Consider the following 21,043-nt stretch of genomic DNA (forward strand, 5'->3'; position numbering starts at 1 on the left):
CAATTGTAAAGAGATTCCTCAAAGATAATCCTGTGTCTGGTATTGTCTGATATTTTTGTTCAGGGTTTCTCACAGACCTTTTTACTGTGCTATGGCAGGAGACCTGGGTTGGAGGCTGGTGAGGAAGTTTATTATTTTGAACAAACCTTGTGCAACCTTTGGCAAAGAGATGTTGTAAAATATTAGTAAGTCTTCAATTGAGCAATTATTCAGAGAAATTACAGGACATTTTTTGGATTACAAATTGATATTCATGGTGGTAACTGCAATTTGGCACTCAGTAACAACTTTATTAGGTAGACCTATATACCAGCTTTGTGTCTCAAACCGGTGATCTCCTGGGATTTTCACATGCACCAGACTCTAGAGTTTGCAGAGAATGGTGCCAAAAAACATCCAGTGAGCTGCAGTTTGCGGGCCGAAACGCATTGTTAATGAGAGACGTCAGAGGAGAATGGCCAGACTGGTTCAAGCAGTGGAGGTGACAGTAACACAAATAACCTGCATTACAACAGTGGTATGCAGAATACCATCTCCTAACACAATGCGTGAAACCACTAAGTGGATAGGCTACAGCAGCAGGTGTAAAAAATAAGTTTAATAAATAACTAATAAAGTTCTCACCGAGTGTATGTTTAGGTAACGTGGACTGCCTTGACTCCACATGATCTGAGGAACGCTTATGTTCCATTTGAATGTGTTATTTTCTACAAAATAAAGTTTGGTTTTAGGAACTTTTTTTTTCTTCCTCTTTTTCACCATAACACCACAGATGTCACTATGGTTAATAATTTAAAGTAAAAAAAAAAACACAAGCAAATTACTAGAAAAGTGTGTTCTAATATTAAAGTGTGTATTAGTCCTTTATATTCAGCTAACATTGTCCCTTGTCTTCACGATAGGAAATATAATGCATGAATATAGACTTTTTCCCCTGAAAACGGGCAGTATATTGTAAGGTAAGTTGTTTGGGAACCATAAAAAAGTGATTGTATGTTTATGAATGGATTATTACAGTATGAGGTAAAAAACAATATTGGATCTTTTTTGTGTGTGTCTTGTGCAGCTGTGTGCAGCTTTCTAACACATTAGGAGGGTTAAGCTTACAAAGAGAACTATGCTCTCATACATTCTGGTCTCTGGTCTTTAGCTAGACAAAGCTGGACAACGTTGATTAAACCAGTATTACCATTGTTTCTATGCTGAAATCCATATCACTTGCAACACCACAAGTTCACTGTCCTTGGTATGTGTTGCTGCCCCCCTTCTGGTCATTTTTGGTGTTTGCTATCCCTTTGTTCTCTTGTTCATCTATATGCTGTAGCATGCTTGCCAGGGGTAGCTCTCTTGCTTGCTGGCCTCTCCCTTCTACCATAGCTTCCTGATTATTTTGAGTTTTCCCTGCTGGCATAAGCTGTACATCTTTGTCATTTTAATCTCCATGACTTTCTTATAAAACCTGGCCCTTTGTAATTACTTTGGCTTGTTTTATGCTTCAGCCAATTTGTAAAATGTTTCTGGGAAAACAATTAAATTATGTCTGTAGCATATTATATACTCTCACACTATGCATAAATATCAGTATAGTATATTCGTTTTGTACATATTTGAGTAATAATTTATTAGCGTGTGGTGTGTGCAAATATGAATGATGGACACACCACAGCGTTTGCAAAGAATTGTGCAAAAAAAAAAAAAAGAATCCAGTGAGCAGCAGTTCTGCAGACAGAGACATCAGAGGAAAATGGCCAGACGGGTCAAACCTGACAGGAAGGTGACAGTAACACAAATAACAACAAAAGGTATGCAGAAGAGCATCTCTGAACATGGCCGCTGGACCTCAGATGGACGCGGGACCTCAGACAGATGTGAGACCTCGGACAGCCGTGGGACCTGAGAGGGATGCGGGACCTCAGATGCTCATGGAGATTGAGGAGACGGTGGCCTTGGCTCTTCAAACGGACGGTGGCCTTGAGGCACAGAGGGCTTTGTAGCCAAAATCAGAGGCGTGCGCCAATGGCCAAAATCTTTTGCCATAGTCTGATACGGAACCGTTCCCTTAACATAGGTGAACAAGTTGCTGTTACGTGGAGAGTCCCCCAGATGACTGGTTAACGGCTCTCCTCATGGCGGCAGTGAAAGGAATGATGAAGTCCAAATAGGAGCCCTCGAGTCCGCTGGTTCCAAAAAGAAGAACCAAATGCAGACTCAGGGATCAAGTGAATAAAACAGGCTTTAATGAGAGGGCAGTTCCAAAACGTTCATTTGTCAAACAGCATGTGCTCGCCAATGGGCAGATTGTGAATTTGTTGAGAGGTTTGAATCTTAAACAACCTTAGAGTAGTGCACTGTAAACTGTAGAGGTAATTTTGCATATTAAAGTTTGAGGCAATATACTTATTTTGCACTTTTCTAAAGCATACTTTATTTCCAACGTGTCCACTGCATTCTACAAATTGCAAATGTGAAACGCATTGATGCAAAAAATAAATTTGCATACAAAAAAGGCATACTGACATAATGTTAAGCATTTTACCAAAATAATCAAAACGGAAAGAAGCATGACAGTGCCCCTTTAATATATAGACACTATTTTTGGAGATTCATGGTCAGCCCATTCCCGAATAAAGGGGAAGCCAGAGTGATACAGCTGTCTTTGTAACATGGTTTATTTATTTGCTGATCTAGTCTCTTCACATAGTGGTGACACAGATTTAACCATACAAACGTATTTTCAGCAACACCAGAAGGAAAACCATGCAGGTACCTTCACACTGCTCAGCTAAATTCCATCATTGGGTTAGTGAGGGGCTTACAAACTTAATGCATGAGTCATGTATTTTTTGTGCTAGTGAAATGAGCAACAAGCATTGTACAGCTCTAGCCAATCATATCTATAAGAAATGTATAGGCCTAGAGCAATTATGCATATATCACCAGCTATGAGTTCACATTTGAATGTCAGCTTTGCAAACAGAAGCAATTTTCCTGCGGTAGAATATTCATGTCTGACCATTATTTGTTTCAGCATTCTGTTCAAGGGAAACAAGTAAAAATGTGTAGAAACTGTTTTTCAATTGTTCATTTTGTGCAATCGAACTCAGGTAAAACATATCATGGGATTTATCGTTTTATTATGTGCACATGTTACTTTGCTAATTATTTCTGTTTCATGAGCAAAACTGATGACACATTCAGATATTATATGTTCAGTAAGTACAGTGACATGTATAGTACAACCTGTTAATTTCTGTAACTGTTACACTTTACAGTGTTTAGTGACATTTATATTGCACACTTGTTTCAAGCCAGTTCCTCTGCAATTAATACTTCACAAATGGCCTCAAACAAAAACATATGTCTATTTTAATAAAATAACCATTATAAAATAACCGCATTCACAGTTCAATGTATCTTTGTGCCTCACTTACTGTGTTGCAACCTGCCAGCATTTCTGATACATTGTGTCATTTGAGTGCACCTGCAGTTTTTTAAAGAACCTCATCAATTCCACAGATCTCCCCAATCGCAAATGTGAATTCACATGTGATAATGTATGCAAGATTGCCTTAGGCATATTTTTCCAGCCCATTTGATTGGTTAGAGCTCACCAGTGCTAATTATAACTTGACTCGATAGCACATAAATAAAGGAATGTTACTTTGCAACCAGAACTGGACAGTGAAGAAGAGTCAGAAACTGTCACCTGAACTGCCAAGATGAGTGTAAGTACAGACAATTTTCCATTTGAAAAAAAAAAGACAGAAAAATAGAAACAATGGAATTCTGCATGTAATACACATGGAATTATTCCTTTGAATGATCATTAAAATACACTTAACATGACATACACAAAGAGGCCACAGTTAAGAGAAAGTCTTTTGATAGTTCAGTCTCAGGGCCTTATTGGCAGCTTATAGCCCAGTGGCTGAGTTTTTGCCTGTACTAGGTTTGGTAGTTTCTATGCGTGCACTACACCCTTTTGAGGCAGCATTAAATTAAATTAGAACTGTGATTAAAGGAGCACTGTCACGCTTTTTTCAGTTTAGTTTATTTGGATGAAATGCTTAAACTATGTGTGTAGGCATTTAAAATCAATGTCAGTATAGCCGTTTCCTAAATATGGGGCAAAACTTACATGTGCAGTGACGTCACTGGACGTGTTTGACTTGAATCTCCAGCCTGTGTGTCCCAGAAGGTAACGGGCGCTCCACCCTTGAGGGCAGAGATTGGTTTATGGGCGACCACCCATCCAGCTGATCACATGACACTCCCAGAAAATACGGTAACATAGACATACAGATATAACGGAACCTGCTTTGACTAGTAGACTGTTTGACTGTGCAAACATTCTTTTTAACTTTCCTATAATCTCTCCTCTCTCCAGGTGAACATTGTCCTCAACTCTGACACTTTTGTCATCCAACTATCAAATGGCCACAAGATTCAGTTCCCAAACCGTTTGGTTGACAGGAAATACAAATGCATATTTTTTATGGGAGATTCCATTATACAAGACATAAGTGTGAAACCAACCCAGAGATAGACATCCTTGTCTGGCTCCTGATCAGCTGCTTTGCTTCCTGCTTCCATCTTGTAGTTGTGCAATGACTGTACATTGTCTGTCTCTCCCAACCATCAGTCCCTTTAATCTTGTGTACCTCTTCAACATTGTACTTGTGTCAGTAAAAACTCACTTGTATGTGTATTTGCTTTGATGATAAATCACTAGCATCAAAATATTGGCTCCGGTGTGTTGATGTTCACTTGTACATTCTTTATTGGGACTGCATACACACACACACAGATACAAAAGACTTATTTCAAAAGGCTGCAAATTAAGTTGGCAAGGTGAAAATAGGAATTACATTAAACAATAGTTTTTTTTATTGTGGTTTTTTTATTTATTTCACTAGAACTAAAAAATGTTCCATTAAGCCTCTTCAAACTTTGTCAGTGTCACTGTCTGTGCAGCAAACGTTCTGTTACTGCTAATCCATCCCCAGCTACAGCTAAATAACTTTATCTTGCTGTTAACATCTTGATATTGTTTATTGGGGAGACCACTATATATATATTTATTTTTCATTTAATTCAGCTAACACGTCAATGTGCAATTTCCTCCTTATTCATTTATATGCAGGCAATGTTTATATTCCAAATGTACTGGTGTAATATGATTTCTTGGCTGCAGCGTTCATAATTCAGTCTTTTGTGAATCATGCAGTATGATGTTTCTGAATGTGCTGCATGGCTTCCACCACCAGGTGGTGCCATTCAGTAAGTAAATCAAATGAAGTTGCGTAGGGCCGTGGGCCATGCTCAATATGGGCAGAAGTTTGACTCCGCTCACGTTGAGCTTGGGACTGATGTAGAGCGGTTTGCTCCTATGGCGTCTGAGAAGGCATTCTGTGGGCTTTAACACACACCCACCAAGCGGGAGGAAGCGTACCTCAAAGCCTGTTGCAAAACGTTGCACATCCTTGAGAGGAAACGGTTCAATACAGAAACAGTAGCAAAACGTTTTCCGATTGAATATTGTTGTGTTCTGAATACTCGCCAGTAGGTGGCGAGAACGCAATATGCATAGTAAATACGTATGTAATGTGCAGAAGGAGAGTGAGAGTTGGAGAAGATATAAAATGGAGAATGAATTACCCGTGTGAATTAACCGTGTCTGTTATTCATTAGTGAATGTATCTACAGTAGCCTAACTTCAGTTCAGTCTTTACACATGCAAACATAACAAATATGCCCGAGGAGTGGCCCACATTGGTTGAGAAACTGGGAGAGAAACCCAAGCACACAGGAGAGATAAAGCACTCAGCATGGAGGAAGAGAGGAAATGGCATGGAAAACATTGTCAAAAAGACAGATGAGCAATTATTGTTGAAGAGCTTAAGCCAGATAGACCTTAGAGAGAAATGGAATGACTCACAGGCAGGTATTGGGATTTGGGACACCTGTAGTCATTACATTACATTACATTATTGGCATTTGGCAGACGCTCTTATCCAGAGCGACATACAGTTGATTAGACTAAGCAGGAGACAATCCTCCCCTGGAGCAATGCAGGGTTAAGGGCCTTGCTCAAGGGCCCAACGGCTGTGCAGATCTTATTGTGGCTATACTGGGATTAGAACCACCGATCTTGTGTGTCCCAGTCATTTACCTTAACCACTACGGTACAGGCCGCCCCGTCGTTCCATTCTTGACATGAAGCTTTTCACCACCAGAAGCAGCTCAAAAGAGTGAAACACTTATGCTCAAAGCAGCGGGCAGGGAGATTGCTAACCTGGTTGGGATATTCTCTGGATGTCATATATTTTTCTCCCTTCATTTGGTTCCCCCTCCAGACAAATGGCACCCTTGCAGTCTATGCATAGACCACTAATGAGGTCGTGAGGGTCTTCTAAATGGTAAATGTCTGCATTTCTATAGAGCCTTTATCCAATGCGCTGTACAATTGATGCTTCTCATTCACCGATTCATACGCACACTCACACACCAAAGGCGACTGGCCGCCATGCAAGGCACCAACCAGCTCGTCAGGAGCAATTTGGGGTAAAGTGACTTGCTCAGGGACACTTTGATGCATCCAGGGCTCGATCCGGCCACCCTCCAACTGCCAGACGACCGCTCTAACCACCTGAGCTAATGACACCTTCTATAGATACAAACCAAACCATTTTTACGTTGATGCGCATTTCTCTTCTGCTCATCTGCAGCAAGAATATGGGCAAATATATCTGCATTCCATCCAGTAACTTTATCACTTCACTTTGCTTGGGCAGTACAAATGAGAAAGTCCATAACCTCATAGTTAAACAAAACACAGGGCTCACTTTTACGGTTGATTAACTATCAAACAATTAACTGGATAGTCTATACCAGTCAAATGTTGTCTATTGTGGAAATCTTCTTTTTCTTTGTCAGGCGATTTTATTTGTCAGTAATGCAATAATTATAATAATTAAATATTATTAATAATTATAATAAGAGTGTTACTGCAGTATGCAATGCAATATTTTTTACACCCATTCATGTGCAGTACTCATGAGGTAAAACAGCATGTTCTGAATTTTAACAGCATTTTAATTTACCAATGCAATATAGCAGCTATTGCCACAGTTGCTGCAGTACATTTTTTAAGGGTCACCTTTTATGTTATTGAATATTCTGCATAGTTTCTATCACCTTGTTCGGCTACAGACTCTTCACACTATATAAAATGTAAGCTATAACGTGTGTATTTACATGTATGTACTCGCAAGACAAGTAATAATTTGCATTGGCGAGCTCTATGCAACAAAAAAAAGTAAATGCTAAGCCTAAAGTAATCAAGTTTGACCTTAATTTGTTTCAGCATTCCATTTGTAAATATCCTAATCCATAATAAGTAAAACATTTTCATATTCATTTTCATTCATTATCCTAACCCGCTTATCCTGAACAGGGTCGCAGGGGGGCTGGAGCCTATGTTTGCATTGGTTTCCTCCAGGTACTCCGGTTTCCTCCCACAGTCCTAAGACATGCAGGTTAGGCTGATTGGAGAGTCTAAATTGCCCGTGGGTATGAGTGTGTGAGTGAATGGTGTGTGTGCCCTGCAATGGACTGGTGACCTGTCCAGGGTGTATTCCTGCCTTTTGCCCAATGTATGCTGGGATAGGCTCCAGCCCCCTGCGACCCTGTTCAGGATAAGCGGGTTAAGATATTGGATGGATGGATAAGTGAATTGTGTTTGTACCATGCACTTGTCATTTTAATAAATGCAATGCTCATAACAGAGTCAGACAGTTACTGTAACAGTGCCATGTATGTTAAACATTGGTATAATTGGTTTTGCAAATATAAAATCGTATTTTGTATTATTATTTATTATGCCATCAGATCACTGTCACAATTGGGAAATGATGTTGCCAACTGTATAACTGACACTGACAGTTGTATTCCTAAGATTTGACTGGACTATATTTGCAATGAGTTTGCCATTGCAAGTGCAGTGCATTCTAATGTTCAAAAAACTTTGCCATAGTTTGATGAGCAGTTATCAGACACTTACTGTACACCTGCTATAGCATATAAGCCAACCTTCCTGTGTTTCCATATTGCCTGTGAATAGTTTCATTCTATTTATAAACATTGAACAAAAAGTTCAGAAATTTGTGTTTGGCAGATTATTTCTACATTAAAATACATTTTATACCGTAGGAAAGCCTGTTTATTTCCCTTTTAAATGGTGCCCCATTTGTAACGAACATGCATTTGTGGGATGAGCAGCACAGCTGAGTATGTGGGTTGTGCTCATGAAAAATCTTCTCTGCCAATGCCAAACAGTAACACCTTTTGGTGCAGGCAGTGTGATGGTGTGGGGCGGCATCTCCATCACTGGAAAAACCAGGCTTGTCATCATTGGAGGCAATCTCAATGCAGAGAGATATCGAGATGAGATCCTGCAACCAGTGGCAATTCCATATCTCCACAGTCTGGGACCGAACTCCATCCTCCAAGATGACAACGCTCGCCCCCACAGAGTGGGGTTCATCAGAGATTACCTCCAGAATTTGGGAGTAGAGAAAATGGAATGGCATGCCAACAGTCCTGACCTCAACCCAAGTGAACACCTGTGGGATCAGCTGGGGCGTGCTGTTCATGCACAAATTAAATGGAAAGATTGTACAGAAAGAAACATTGTTATTGCTAAATTATATTGATCAGCCCTAATGCTAACATCAGCCTGCTCTCCATCAAGGTATCAGCACAGACCTGCGACAGCCATGTATATTGCTGACAACATGTCAAACAACATGTGCTCACCAATGGGCAGATTGTGTATTCGCTGAGAGGTTTGACTCTTAAACAATCTTAAAATATTTTGCATATTAAAGTTAGAGGCAGTATCCTTATTTTGCAATTTTCTGAAGCGTACTTTATTTCCAATGTGTCCAATGCATTCTACAAATTGCAAATGTGAAACACATTTATTCAAAAAATAAATTTGCATACAAAAAAGGCATACTGACTTAATGTTAAGCATTTCATCCAAATAATCTAAACGGAAACAAGCGTGACAGTGCCCCTTTAATATATAGACCCTATTTTGGAGATTCATGGCCAGCCCATTCCCGAATAAAGCGGAAACTTTACAGATACAGCTGTCTTTGTAACATGGTTTATTTATTTGCTGATCTAGTCTTTCCATATAGTAATCACACAGATTTAACCATACACATGTATTTTCAGCAACACCAGGACAACCATGCATTACATTACATTACGTGGCATTTAGCAGACGCTCTTATCCAGAGCGACGTACAACAAAGTGCAAATCAATCACAAGAAGTGCAAAAGTAGACCTGAGAGGACAGTACAGTTCCGAGTCCTAGTGTAAACACAGAAATTCAGAACCCTTGAAGAGTACAATCAACATTCAAACTAGCATACCACTGTTGGCAGCTGGAATACAACAACAGCCAATAAAAACAACAATACCTATACAAGTAACGATATCTATACATAAGTGCCATTACGGTCTAAGGCTAATCACAGTGATTGTGAGTAGGGGAGGGAAAGGTGTAGCCTGAAGAGATGGGTCTTCAGTCTGCGCTTGAAGGAGGTCAGAGACTCTGCCGTTCTGACATCCACCGGGAGGTCATTCCACCACCGTGGGACCAGGACAGACAGCAGTCGTGAGCGTGAAGTGCAGGTGTGGCGAGGGGGAGGCGCCAGACGGCACGAAGTGGCAGAACGGAGGGGTCTTGTTGGTGTATAGGTCTTGATAAGGGATTGAATATACACAGGGGCTGATCCTTTAACTGCCTGGTATGCGAGCACCAAAGTTTTAAATTTGATGCGAGCCATAACAGGCAGCCAGTGGAGGTTGCTGAGCAGGGGGGTGACATGTGAATGTCTGGGAACATTGAATACCAGACGGGCTGCAGCAGTCTGTAGGGGTCTTAAGGTCTGCAGGTACCTTCACACTACTCAGCTAAATGTGTTATGTGGGTTAGTGAGGGGCTTACAAACTTAAGGCGTGAGTCGTGTATTTACAGTGGTGTGAAAAAGTGTTTGCCACCTTCCTGATTTCTAGCTTTTGAGGATCATTTGGTCTACTTCACTTTGTCAGGCAGGTCCTATTTAAGTGATTTCTTGATTGAGAACAGGTGTGGCAGTAATCAGGCCTGGGTGTGGCTAGAGAAATTGAACTCAGGTTTGATAAACCACAGTTAAGTTATGTTTTAACAGGGGGGGCAATCACTTTTTCACACAGGGCCATGTAGGTTTGGATTTTTTTTCTTCCTTAATAATAAAAACCTTCATTTAAAAACTGCATTTTGTGTTTACTTGTGTTGTAATATTTAAATTTGTTTGATGATCTGAAACATTTAAGTGTGACAAACATGCAAAAAAATAAGAAATCAGGAAGGGGGAAAACACTTTTTCACACCACTGTATGTGCTAGTGAAATGAGCAACAAGCATTGTACAGCTCTAATCGATCATATCGATGAGAAAGTTATAGGCCTAGAGCAATTATATATATCACCATCTATGAGTTCACGTTTGAATTTTAGCTTTGCAATTGTGCAGAAATGTTCATTTTGTCCATTCAAATTCAGGTAAAACATATTATGGGTTTTATCGCTTTATTATGTGCAACTGTTATTTTGCTCTTTGTTTCTATTTCATGAGCAAAACTGATGACATATTCAGATAGTATATGTTCAGTAAGTGCAGTGACATGTATAGTACAACCTACCTCAGTAACTGTTACACTTTACAGAGTTTACTGACAATTTCATTGTACAAGCAGTCTAGAATTAATACTTCACATTTGACCTCAAACAAAAACATATGTGTAACCAGCAATTCTGATGCATTGTGTCATTTGAGTGGACCTGCAGTTTTTTTCAATTCCACAGATCTCCCCAGATTTATGTTCCACATGTGTTCCTGTGTTATAAGTCATATAATAAGTCATGTTGCACATGTGTTCAACAAGTCATGTTCCATGTGTGTTTCTATGTTCAATAAATCATTTTCCATGTGTGTTCCTGTGTTCAATAAGTCATGTTCCATGTGTGTTCCTGTGTACAATAATTAATGTTCCACGTGTGTCTCTGTGTTCAATAAGTCATGTTCCATGTGTGCTCATATGTTTAATAAATTGACTTTTTACATGTACTTATCCTTTTACTTAATGTAAGGCTGATTATAGGCAAAAAGGCTAAATGTGCTATGTTCAGATGTATCAACAAGATCACACTGACAAAAAAGATAGGCACATTTTACAGACAACATTAACTTAATGAACAAAGGAACATACATGTAACATGTTTCATGGAACATAGGAAGACACATGGAACATGATTTCTGGATTTCAGTATAAACATGGAACATAAATCTGAGGTTAGGTGTTCATCTTGGGAATTGAGAAGATGCCCTGCATATAACAATGTGTCAGAAGTGCTGCCTTCTGCAAATACAGTACGTGAGACATAACGATGGGCTTTCAATACTGCTGAATCAGATGATTTTATGCCGATATAATAAAATAAATTAGTTCCCTGGGCATTTGTGAAGCATTAATAGGGAATTAATGCTTGGTACCGTACCAATAAGGGAATTCCCTTTTTTTAAAGCATGCAATATAAATGTAACTAAGACCATAATGTGTCAAAATAAAAAAAGGAATCACATACTACTATGGCATGATATACATTTTGATGCATTACTACAAAAGCTACTGAAATAAACTGGAAATATACAGTGCAGTAGACAATGCTGCAGATACAATATCGGAACATTTCAATGGCTTTCATCCAAAACTCAAATTCAAATATCAGTTTCATGAAATGAAGTGGCCCCATAGTTATTAAGTGTTATTTAAATTGTAATACATAAAATGAGCGACTCATTTTTGCATATTTCCTTTAAATAGAATGCTAAAACAAACTAAGCTCAAGCGGGAAGAAGACCACACATGCATTGCTTCTGTTTGCAAAGCCGTATTTCAAATGTGAATTCACATGTGATAATGTATGCATGATTGCCTTAGGTATATTTTCGCAGGTCATTTGATTGGTTAGGGCTCGCCAATGCTAATCCTAATTTAACTCAGTAGCACATAAATATGGGAATCATGACTTACATGTTACTTCACTTTGCAACCAGAACTGTACAGTAAAGAAGAGTCAGCAACTGTCAACTGAACTGCCAAGATGAGTGTAAGTACAGACAATTTTCAATTAAAAAGGAAACAACAGAATGCTGCATGTAATACATATGGAATAATTCCTTTGATTTTAGCAAATCTGAAGTTAATCTTATCATTAAGATACACTTAACATGACACACAAAGAGGCTACAGTTAAGAGAAAGTTTTTTGATAGTTATCAGTCCCGGGGCTTTATTGGCAGCTTACAGCCTCGTGGCTAAGTTGCTTGTTTATTTTCTGCCTGTGCCAGGTTTGGTAGTTTCTATGTGTGCACGAAACCCTTCTGAGGCAACATGGGTTGGCGAGCGCAATAGGGGGTTGGGTCAATAGAACCCTGAGAAGTAGCATCGGATTTATTTCCGACTGTTTCCTAGCTTTCAAACCGAAGGGCATTCAAACTGCGTAACGCGCAGCTGCGAAGCCATCATAACCCAGACATTAGTTTCAAACATCGCTGTATTCACGTTACTTAACTTACTATTGTGGAGAAACGTCACTGCAGACTAGCACTCCAGCAAAAGTTCTATCACAAAACTTATACCACATACAGAAGCAACAAATGCACCTTTCAACTTTCAACGTATGTACAGTACTGTGCAAAAGTCTTAGGTGTATGTAAAAGAATCCATGATGTGAACATGCTTTCATAAATAATTAAATTAAAAGTTCTATATTTGTGATGACCCACTGCCGCCTTTAAAACTGCTTCCATTCTCTTAGATTATGTACACTACACTGTCCAGCAGTTTTCATATAAAAAATAGAAAAGAAACTAGGGTGCCTAAGACTTTAAATGCACATTTCTGCATTTAGGAACACATCTCTCAGCTTTGTTTGGTTTGGCACATATCTGTATCTGTATCTGTGTGAGTGTGTGCACATCTTTATTTATCAGGAGTGATACATCATAGCAAATGTTTGCATGCAATCATCATGCGCGCCCCATGATGCCCCATGCCCTGAAAATAGCAGCTTGCATTTTGCAATAGATTTGTGTCACAAGCACAGGATGCCCACAGTATGTACAGTATGTATGTATGAAATCTTCAGTTGCTGTGACATTAATGCACAGTTTTCAAAGGGAAAGTAAGGCGGCAATCTGGTTGGCAATAATGGAATCAAATCCCTATAACACACTCATAAATGTATTCTTATCAAACCAGCTTCTTTTTCAACTGCTAAGGTCTAGAGGGTCGATTTCCAAAATTGATTTTGACATGCCCTAATTTGCCAGTGCCTTGCCTTGAGAGTAGTGTTTGACAATTGCTCCTTGACTGCAAAAATATGGCCCCCCTATGTGTCATCGCAAGCCTGAGCTCTGTGTAAGATGGCCTGCACAATTCTTTTCTGCTGAGAAAGTTGTTCTAGTTTTGATTCAACAGTAAAATGATTTCCTAATGAGTTTCTCATCCCAAGGGAAGTGATGAGTCAGTGGATGAAATGCAGAAAAAAATGACATGCTGTCACCACACATAATAAGAAGAGTGAACTCATGCATCAATGTGAATATGGTTTTCATCTGTAGAAGGCCCTCATTAGAACATAAGTGTTTCTGGTTGCTTCTATTCTGTTACAAACAGTTTTTGATGGTGAACAACATGACCCTCCATAATGGAATGGAACTGAAGGCCACAGGTCTCATCAGACCCCACGCACGTGGGTAAGTCATTGCAGCCTCTGTCTCTATAAGGCCTGTTACCCTTGTTAAATCAGTTGCCGTCATCATCCATCAGTCTTTTTAAGAGGTCAATGTGGATTTTTCCCTCTACTCACTTTCTGCAGTCTGATTGGTTGCCTTTCCTTGTCCTACTCTGTTTCTCTCCCAGTTTCTCCATCAATGTGGGCCACTCCGAGGCAGACATTGCTCTGCACTTTAACCCACGCTTCAACGTGCATGGAGGTACACGTGACATCATCATCCTGAACTCAAAGCATGGCCATTCCTGGAATGAAGAGCAGAGAGATGGAAACTTTCCCTTCGAACAAGGACAGGAGTTTGAGGTGAGGCCTGGGTCAGGGAGGCCCTGACAGGAGCCTCCATCCAGTTCTCTGCACCTGTGTTAAACGGATTAGCCTGCAACTGCTAAATGAAAAGCACTTGCATAATATGTTCAGATAGAAACGTCACCCAAACATCGTTAGCCACCATTCCATGTATATTTGTTCTTTACAATCCTGCATGTAAGTGATATTAACCCTTTAAGGAGGAGGGCGGAAATTCCATATCATCACGAAAGAGGTTCATGAGAAATATTCCCGCTTAATGGTATTTGGTTATGACAATCTGTAGTGGCAAAATGGTACTATTGAATTTCCCCCCCAGTCTGTTCCTTATTGAATGAGAAATTGCAAACAAAAAATATTAACAACAAAAGCAACATATGTAGTTGATAGAAAGGACCATGAAAAGATTGAAATATTTTTTTTATTTGTAGATCTCTTCTGGGCTTGTTATTTATTTATTTATTTATTTATTTATTTATTTCTTTATTTATTTATTTTTAACAGCAGTCCTAGTTTGAGTTTGACTGTGCTAACATTCTTTTTGACTTTCCTCTAATCTCTCCTCTCTCCAGGTAACCATTGTGCTCAACTTTGACACTTTTGACATCCATCTGTCAAATGGCCACAAGATTCAGTTTCCAAACCGTTTTGGTGCCAAGAAATTCAAATGCATATTTTTTAGGGGAGATGCCATTATACAAGACATAAGTGTGAAACCATCGTCAAGACCTACCAAGAGATAAACAACCTTATCTGGCTCCTGGCTTGTATGGAAAAACTAACTTGTATGAAAATCATTCCAGCTTTGACAATAAATCACTAGCATCAAAATAGCAGCTCCTGTGTGTTTATGTTCACTTTATTGGGACTTTATACACATACAAACACAGGTGCCTTTAAGAAGTATGCGCTACACAGTCCAATTTTAGGGATCTAGAGAAAGAAAATGGAGATTTATTTTATTATTTATTCACTTACTGAACAAATATTCATTGTTTTTTCTTTTTTGGGAATTCCACAAAACTGGGCAACACACAGTCAAAGTCCACAGATGACAATATACAAAACATAGATGGCAATACATTAGCTAAAGATTGCAAAGGAACCTTTGAGAAATTCAAATATAGTTACCAAACAACTATTAGACAGCTAAGATGCTCAGTTAGCACGAGTTTCCTTCGTTAAAAACACCAAAGATATGCATCTTTTTTACAGGTTTAAAGTAATCTGAGAGTCTTCTGCAAAAAGCAGCAGGCCAGGAGACATTGGTAGATCCATATTCAGTCATTCAGAAAAGATAAATATTCCCGAGCTGTGCCAGTACGTTTTTGTGCCTATTTATCAAGAGTTCCAATAATTCCGCTTTTATTTTTCCGAAGTGAATTGAGACATGGCGGCACTGATGGTGCAGTGGGTAGCACTGCCGCCTCACAGCAAGGAGGTCCTGGGTTCGAATCCCCGTTGGCCGGGGCCTCTCTGTGCGGAGTTTACATGTTCTCCCCGTGTCTGCGTGGGTTTCCTCCGGGTACTCCGGTTTCCTACCACAGTCCAAAGACATGCACTTTAGGCTGATTGGAGAGTCTAAATTGCCTGTAGGTATGAGTGTGAGTATGAGTGAATGGTGTGTGTGCCCTGAGATAGACTGGCGACCTGTCCAGGGTGTATTCCTGCCTTTCGCCCAATGTATGCTGGGATAGGCTCCAGCCCCCCTGCCCCCCTGCGACCCTGTTCAGGATAAGCGGGTTCAGATAATGGATGTAAAGTGGGGCAGTTCCCTCAGCAGCCTGGAATGCCAACAGTAGCGCGGATGCGTGCAGCAATAGGAAGCCACAGGAGGCCAATGAGGAGTGGAAAGTAAATATACTTTGTATTTCTTTTATATTTAGGAGCTTCCCCTTTTAGAGTCCATGCATGGGCAGCCTGAGCAATGTGAGAGCATCCCTTTTGCCAGTCTGTGGCTGCTGAGATTGACGAGTCAACCAATCAGGAGACAGAGGAAGAAGCGGGGAGACAAAAAAATGGAGGAACGTATGGCGGCGGTCTGAAAAGAATGGTGATACGGTTGTAGGGCGATGGAAGTGTAGGCAGTCGTCATAGTTATGTGACAGTGTCTGGTTATTTTCGTTGAGTGAAGAAGATTGGAACACCCATATTGTTTGAACTACGAGCCTGCACATTTCTCCGACGTATCACCGGTAAACAGTCCGGAGACTGCGACCAGAGAAGTGAGAACAATCTCACTAGCTAGCAGTCTCATTAGATAGCTAACAACAAAGTGAGACTTAACATAGGGTATACTTCAGCCGTTTGCCTGGATCAGTTTTCGAAGAGGCTACTCGTTGGAAGCTGCAACGAGAGCTCTAAAAGGATCAGGGTGAGAAGTTTGGTTGAGATCGAGTTGTAATATCCTTTTTCTCACAAATTTCGTTGGCGAGTGCACAAGTACCACAACGGTTCGTACCTCCCCCTCCCCTTGTGAGTATTCCCTGCCACAAGACTCCCTCCACAGCTAGCACTGGACTCTAGGTAACGTATGCTTTTCGCTGGAGCAACTTTATTGTTTGAGTTTTAATGAGAAGGGCTGGGGACGATAATAGCATCGCGAACTAAAATACACACTCGCCATGTGAAATGGACGCTCCCCTTCTATTTTGAAACTGCAATACAGTCGTGACTTTTAAACTTACGAATTAGCTATGCAGATAAACAAAAGGGCAGTACTTAAATTAACCCGGTGTGAACGGACTTTGTGACTCATTACAGCATTATTGTTAATTGCAGACATTGAATGTCGATGTGTTCATATTGGCAATTTATTAGCCCAGTAATCGGTTTTATTTCTGTTGAAAACAGTTGTATCGTGTTCTAATCTGTGACGCAGTTACTGTGGTTCAGTTTTCAGTCCCCGTAAAATAAGCCATTGAAGGTGGAAACTAAAGGGATAATTGTCCGATACAGTAACCGAGGTGAACTTCCCGTTTCAGTGTTGCTATAATATTTCATATTAAAGGGAACATCCACTGAGATGAGAAAGTAAGGTTTGATTTTGGTTCATATATTAAGTATATGTATATATATATAAATATATATATATATATATATATATCCCTCTACCCTGTTTAGTGCAGCTTAGAAGCAAATTGTGTTGGGGGGGGTCAGGACCCAGATCCTGCCACAGTTCTGCGCATTACAGTATACTTACATTTTAAGCTTTTATTTTAGAGAAAATTCTTCATACTTACGCTCATCTTGGCTGGTCGGCTGCTTCCCTACTGTACAACAAATTAAAGCTTAAGGCTTAGAGCAATTTTGCATATCACCAGCTATTAGTTCACACCTGAATGACTGCTTTTGCTAACAGAAGCAATTTGCCTGTGGTAGAATATTATTCATGTCTGACCATTATTTGCTTCAGCATTCTGTTTAAAGAAAATAAGTACAAATGTGCCATGCTCATTCTGTGCGTTAGAATTCTGTTAAGCATATTCAGGGTTTTATTGCTTAAAGGAGCACTGTCATGCTTGTTTCAGATAATATTTTGATTAAATGCTTAAATTCTGTATGTAGGCCTTTTCCTAAATATGGGTAGCCGTTTCCTAAATATGGGACAAAACGCAATCAAAAGGCAATCTCATGACACTCCCTTGAAAATACAGTAGCGTTAGCATACGAATACCAGGTAACCTTACTTGGCTAGCCCGAGCGATATGGCGGATAGATCTGACTGCGCCGAGTTGGAGGACAAGCTTTTCGATTTTCCCAAAGAAATACAACCTTACAGTTTTGAACCAGAATTTACAGAGGAAGAATTGTATGAGCGAGAGAGACAGACATGAGGTGAACGGATACTGTTTGCAATATGGATGATGTAAGTGCTATTAAAATAACAGCATTGGCCATGACACAACAATTTCATTCATTCATTCATTCATTATCCTTACGTACCTCCAGGGCCGACCTACCAGTCTCTCCTGGCGGCATTCTCTTCTGCTGTCATCACTGCCAAGGTAAATCAGTATCAAACTCAAATTACTATTGCTCCACATATAGCTCCACTTCTAACTCTCAGAATTCTGCAGATTTCTTTGCCCCTCCGCCCCTCTATGCGTTCTCCACTTTTTCCTCCCTTACAGACTTTGACATTTCCCAACTCCTCTCCTACCGCTCTATCACCTGTGCCCTCCCTGTCTTCCGGCTGTTTTCCATCATCCTTCAAGAGGGCCCACATCACTCCGTTGATGACATAGCCCACCCTGGACCCCTCCATCATCCAGAATTACAGTCCGGTATTTCTTACTCCGTTTTTATCCAAAACAATTGAACAAGGTGCTTTTAACCGACTCTCTTCTTTCTTTTCCAAGAAAAGAAAGACCCCCGCCAGTCTGGCTTCGGATCTGGCCGCTAGGCAGGGACTGCACTCCTCTCCATTAGTGAATCACTTCATGCCGCACAAGCAGTCTCCATCTCCACTGTCCTGATTCTTCTAGACCTCTCTGCTACCTTTGACACTGTGGATCACTCCATCCTCTTGTCCTCCTTGTCAGTCATGGTTTGTTCTCCTACTGCTATACTGATGACACAACAAACTGGTTTCAGCTTGCATCTCTGCTTGCCTGGACTGGATGGACAACTCACTTTCCAACTAATTTCTTACTAGGAAATGTAGCTGAATGGCCAGCAGATGGCAGTAAACAGCCAACTGTGGATTTGTGATTTCTGGATCTTCAGCACTTGGAAAAGTGGTTCCATTTGTTGCATGAGTTTGTTAACGGCTGGGCATTTGCACCTTTCTGTAGTGTACACTGGCATTCCCTGGCGGGACCCAAATCCCCCAGCCACCCTGGTGGTCTCACCCCCTTCCCACAAGGTACCAGGCCTTTTGGCTGTCCCTGATGTAGTTTTTCCACGTGACTCATCGTTATCTAAATGACATCATCCTTTTATGTGTATTTCTGGTATGGAATTTGAGTGTAATTTCAGGTCTGACAACAATGGGAATCAACAATACTCTTTATCAAGCAACCTGACATGAATCTCAGAACATATCAAGCTATGTAAAACATGGTTTTCATCCGTTTCTAATCCACATCAAGGCCTTCTGCATCATAAGTTCATGAAGGGTTTTATATTTTGAAATATTTTCCCAAATGTCTATAGTCAATGCATATCAAGTTTTTACACTGACCCCCTACCGTAAGTAAACCAAGCACTCCCTGTTGGGAGTCACTGATGAGGCTTGGAAATACTGCTAAGCAAGTACGAAATTAAATGTGAATTTCTGAATGGTGCAAAACAAAGGTATTGACACCCCTATCTCTCCCCCCCACCCCGTCGCAAATGAACATCCACACATCAAGATTTACTTGCTTGTGATTTATTCCAGCTTGAATGATTCCCATACTGGGTGAGTTTGCACAGACACCAGAACAAAGTCGCAAAAGTTAAAGGTAGCGATGTTCAGATCAGATCATTCAGATCTAGCAGAGCTGTTGAAAAGAGGTAATGCGTAGAGCAGCCAATCAGGAGCCAGAGAAGGAATGTCTATCTCTTGGTTGGTTTTGTAGATGGTTCCACAGTTATGCGTTGGATTGTGGCATCTCCACCAAAGTATATGTATTTGTATTTCTTGTCACCCAGACGGTTGGGGAACTGCAACTTGTCGCCGTTCGCTAGATAAATGTCGAAAGTGTCAAAGTTGAAGACAATGGTCACCTGGGAAATAAAAGGAGAATGTAGGGAAGTTAAAATGAGGGATAGTGAGTGAAGGCAAGAATAATAAGTTACCAAGAATGTATCCATAGAATGCTGGCTACTGATTGTTGGATGAAGTTCCTAATCTTAATGTATTACATTAATTTCCTTTAGCAGTTACAGGTGCAGAGGACTTGATGAAGGCAACTCCAACTCAGTGTCTCCCTGTCCCAGGCCTCACCTCAAACTCCTTCCCTGCCTCGAAGGGGAAGTTTCCATCCCTCTGCTCTTCTTTCCAGGAGTTGCCCTCCTTCGAGTTCATGACTATGGTGCGGACGTCCCCATAAATGTTGAAGCGTGGGTTAAAGTGCAGCGCAATATTTTCCATGGAGCGGCCCACATTGATCATGAAACTGGGACAGAAACAGAGTAGGACAAGGGAGGGCAACCAATTAGACTGCCGAAAGTGAGTAGAGGGTTTCCTGGACATTTGTAACAAGACAGATGGATAATCATCCAACATAACTCTGGGACAACTTTCACTCTTTCTTGCCATTACTACCATGTCAGTTGTCATTTAGTTACCCGCAAGGTGATTTAGCAAGTAGTAACGGGGATCATCGAGAGAGAAGCTGTAATGACTCACCGAATCGGATCGGGTTTGATGACACCGCTGACCTTCAGTTCCATTCCATTACTGAAGGAAAGGTTTTTCAGTACCGGATACTGTTCATAACAGAGTAGAAGAAGCATTCAAATGTATCTGCATTCCATACACTGGCTCTATCTCTTCTTATGGTCATGATAATAGAAAGTCATAGCATTCAAATTAAATAAAGACTAAAATGATCTTCTCAGCAATACAACAGACCTGTGCAAAGAGTGTGGCCCCTTTACAAGTGCAGGCAGAGCTGAGCTGAGAATTTGACTGAGGAACAGTTCACTATGTGATCTATTAAATCGGATGAATTTCTATATCATGTGCATCATCAACAGTTTTTTTTCTTTTAGTTAGAAAATCATCTATACTTACACTCATCTTGGCAGTTCAGTTGCAGATTCTTCACAGTTGTAAGACGGTTGCAATGTGAAGTAAAGGTTTGATTCACGTTTTTATGTGCTTGTGAGGCAA

The 21,043-nt window shown here is 40.4% G+C and overlaps 2 protein-coding genes across 2 annotated transcripts; one reads left to right on the forward strand and one right to left on the reverse strand.

Moving 5' to 3' along the window:
* The first annotated feature begins 1,826 nt into the window (after positions 1–1,826).
* LOC133121322 (galactose-binding lectin l-1-like) lies at positions 1,827–14,963 on the forward strand. The gene is made up of 4 exons (XM_061230524.1): positions 1,827–1,976; positions 13,797–13,876; positions 14,043–14,217; positions 14,793–14,963. The coding sequence occupies exons 1-4, from the start codon at positions 1,827–1,829 to the stop codon at positions 14,961–14,963; spliced, it is 576 nt and encodes a 191-aa protein (XP_061086508.1).
* Positions 14,964–19,761: 4,798 nt separating this feature from the next.
* Positions 19,762–20,601, reverse strand: LOC133121323 (galactose-binding lectin l-1-like). The gene is made up of 3 exons (XM_061230525.1): positions 20,558–20,601; positions 20,153–20,324; positions 19,762–19,932 (listed from the first exon to the last, which is right to left on the reverse strand). Exons 1-3 carry the CDS (start codon positions 20,599–20,601, stop codon positions 19,762–19,764), a joined length of 387 nt encoding a protein of 128 aa, XP_061086509.1.
* Positions 20,602–21,043: the final 442 nt, after the last annotated feature.

The sequence above is a fragment of the Conger conger genome, chromosome 2, assembly GCF_963514075.1.
Source record: "Conger conger chromosome 2, fConCon1.1, whole genome shotgun sequence".
Taxonomy (NCBI): Eukaryota; Metazoa; Chordata; class Actinopteri; order Anguilliformes; family Congridae; genus Conger; species Conger conger.

Excerpts from the sequence above, each read along its gene's own strand:
- LOC133121322 (XM_061230524.1), top strand. The coding sequence starts at position 1,827 with ATGGCCGCTGGACCTCAGATGGACGCGGGACCTCAGACAGATGTGAGA. Across the intron at positions 1,977-13,796 it reads AAACGGACGGTGGCCTTGAG|TTTTTGATGGTGAACAACAT; the intron begins GCACAGAGGGCT and ends TGTTACAAACAG. Across the intron at positions 14,218-14,792 it reads AACAAGGACAGGAGTTTGAG|GTAACCATTGTGCTCAACTT; the intron begins GTGAGGCCTGGG and ends TCCTCTCTCCAG.
- LOC133121323 (XM_061230525.1), bottom strand. The coding sequence starts at position 20,601 with ATGGAACTGAAGGTCAGCGGTGTCATCAAACCCGATCCGATTCG. Across the intron at positions 20,325-20,557 it reads ATCAAACCCGATCCGATTCG|TTTCATGATCAATGTGGGCC; the intron begins GTGAGTCATTAC and ends TTTCTGTCCCAG. Across the intron at positions 19,933-20,152 it reads AGGCAGGGAAGGAGTTTGAG|GTGACCATTGTCTTCAACTT; the intron begins GTGAGGCCTGGG and ends TTTATTTCCCAG.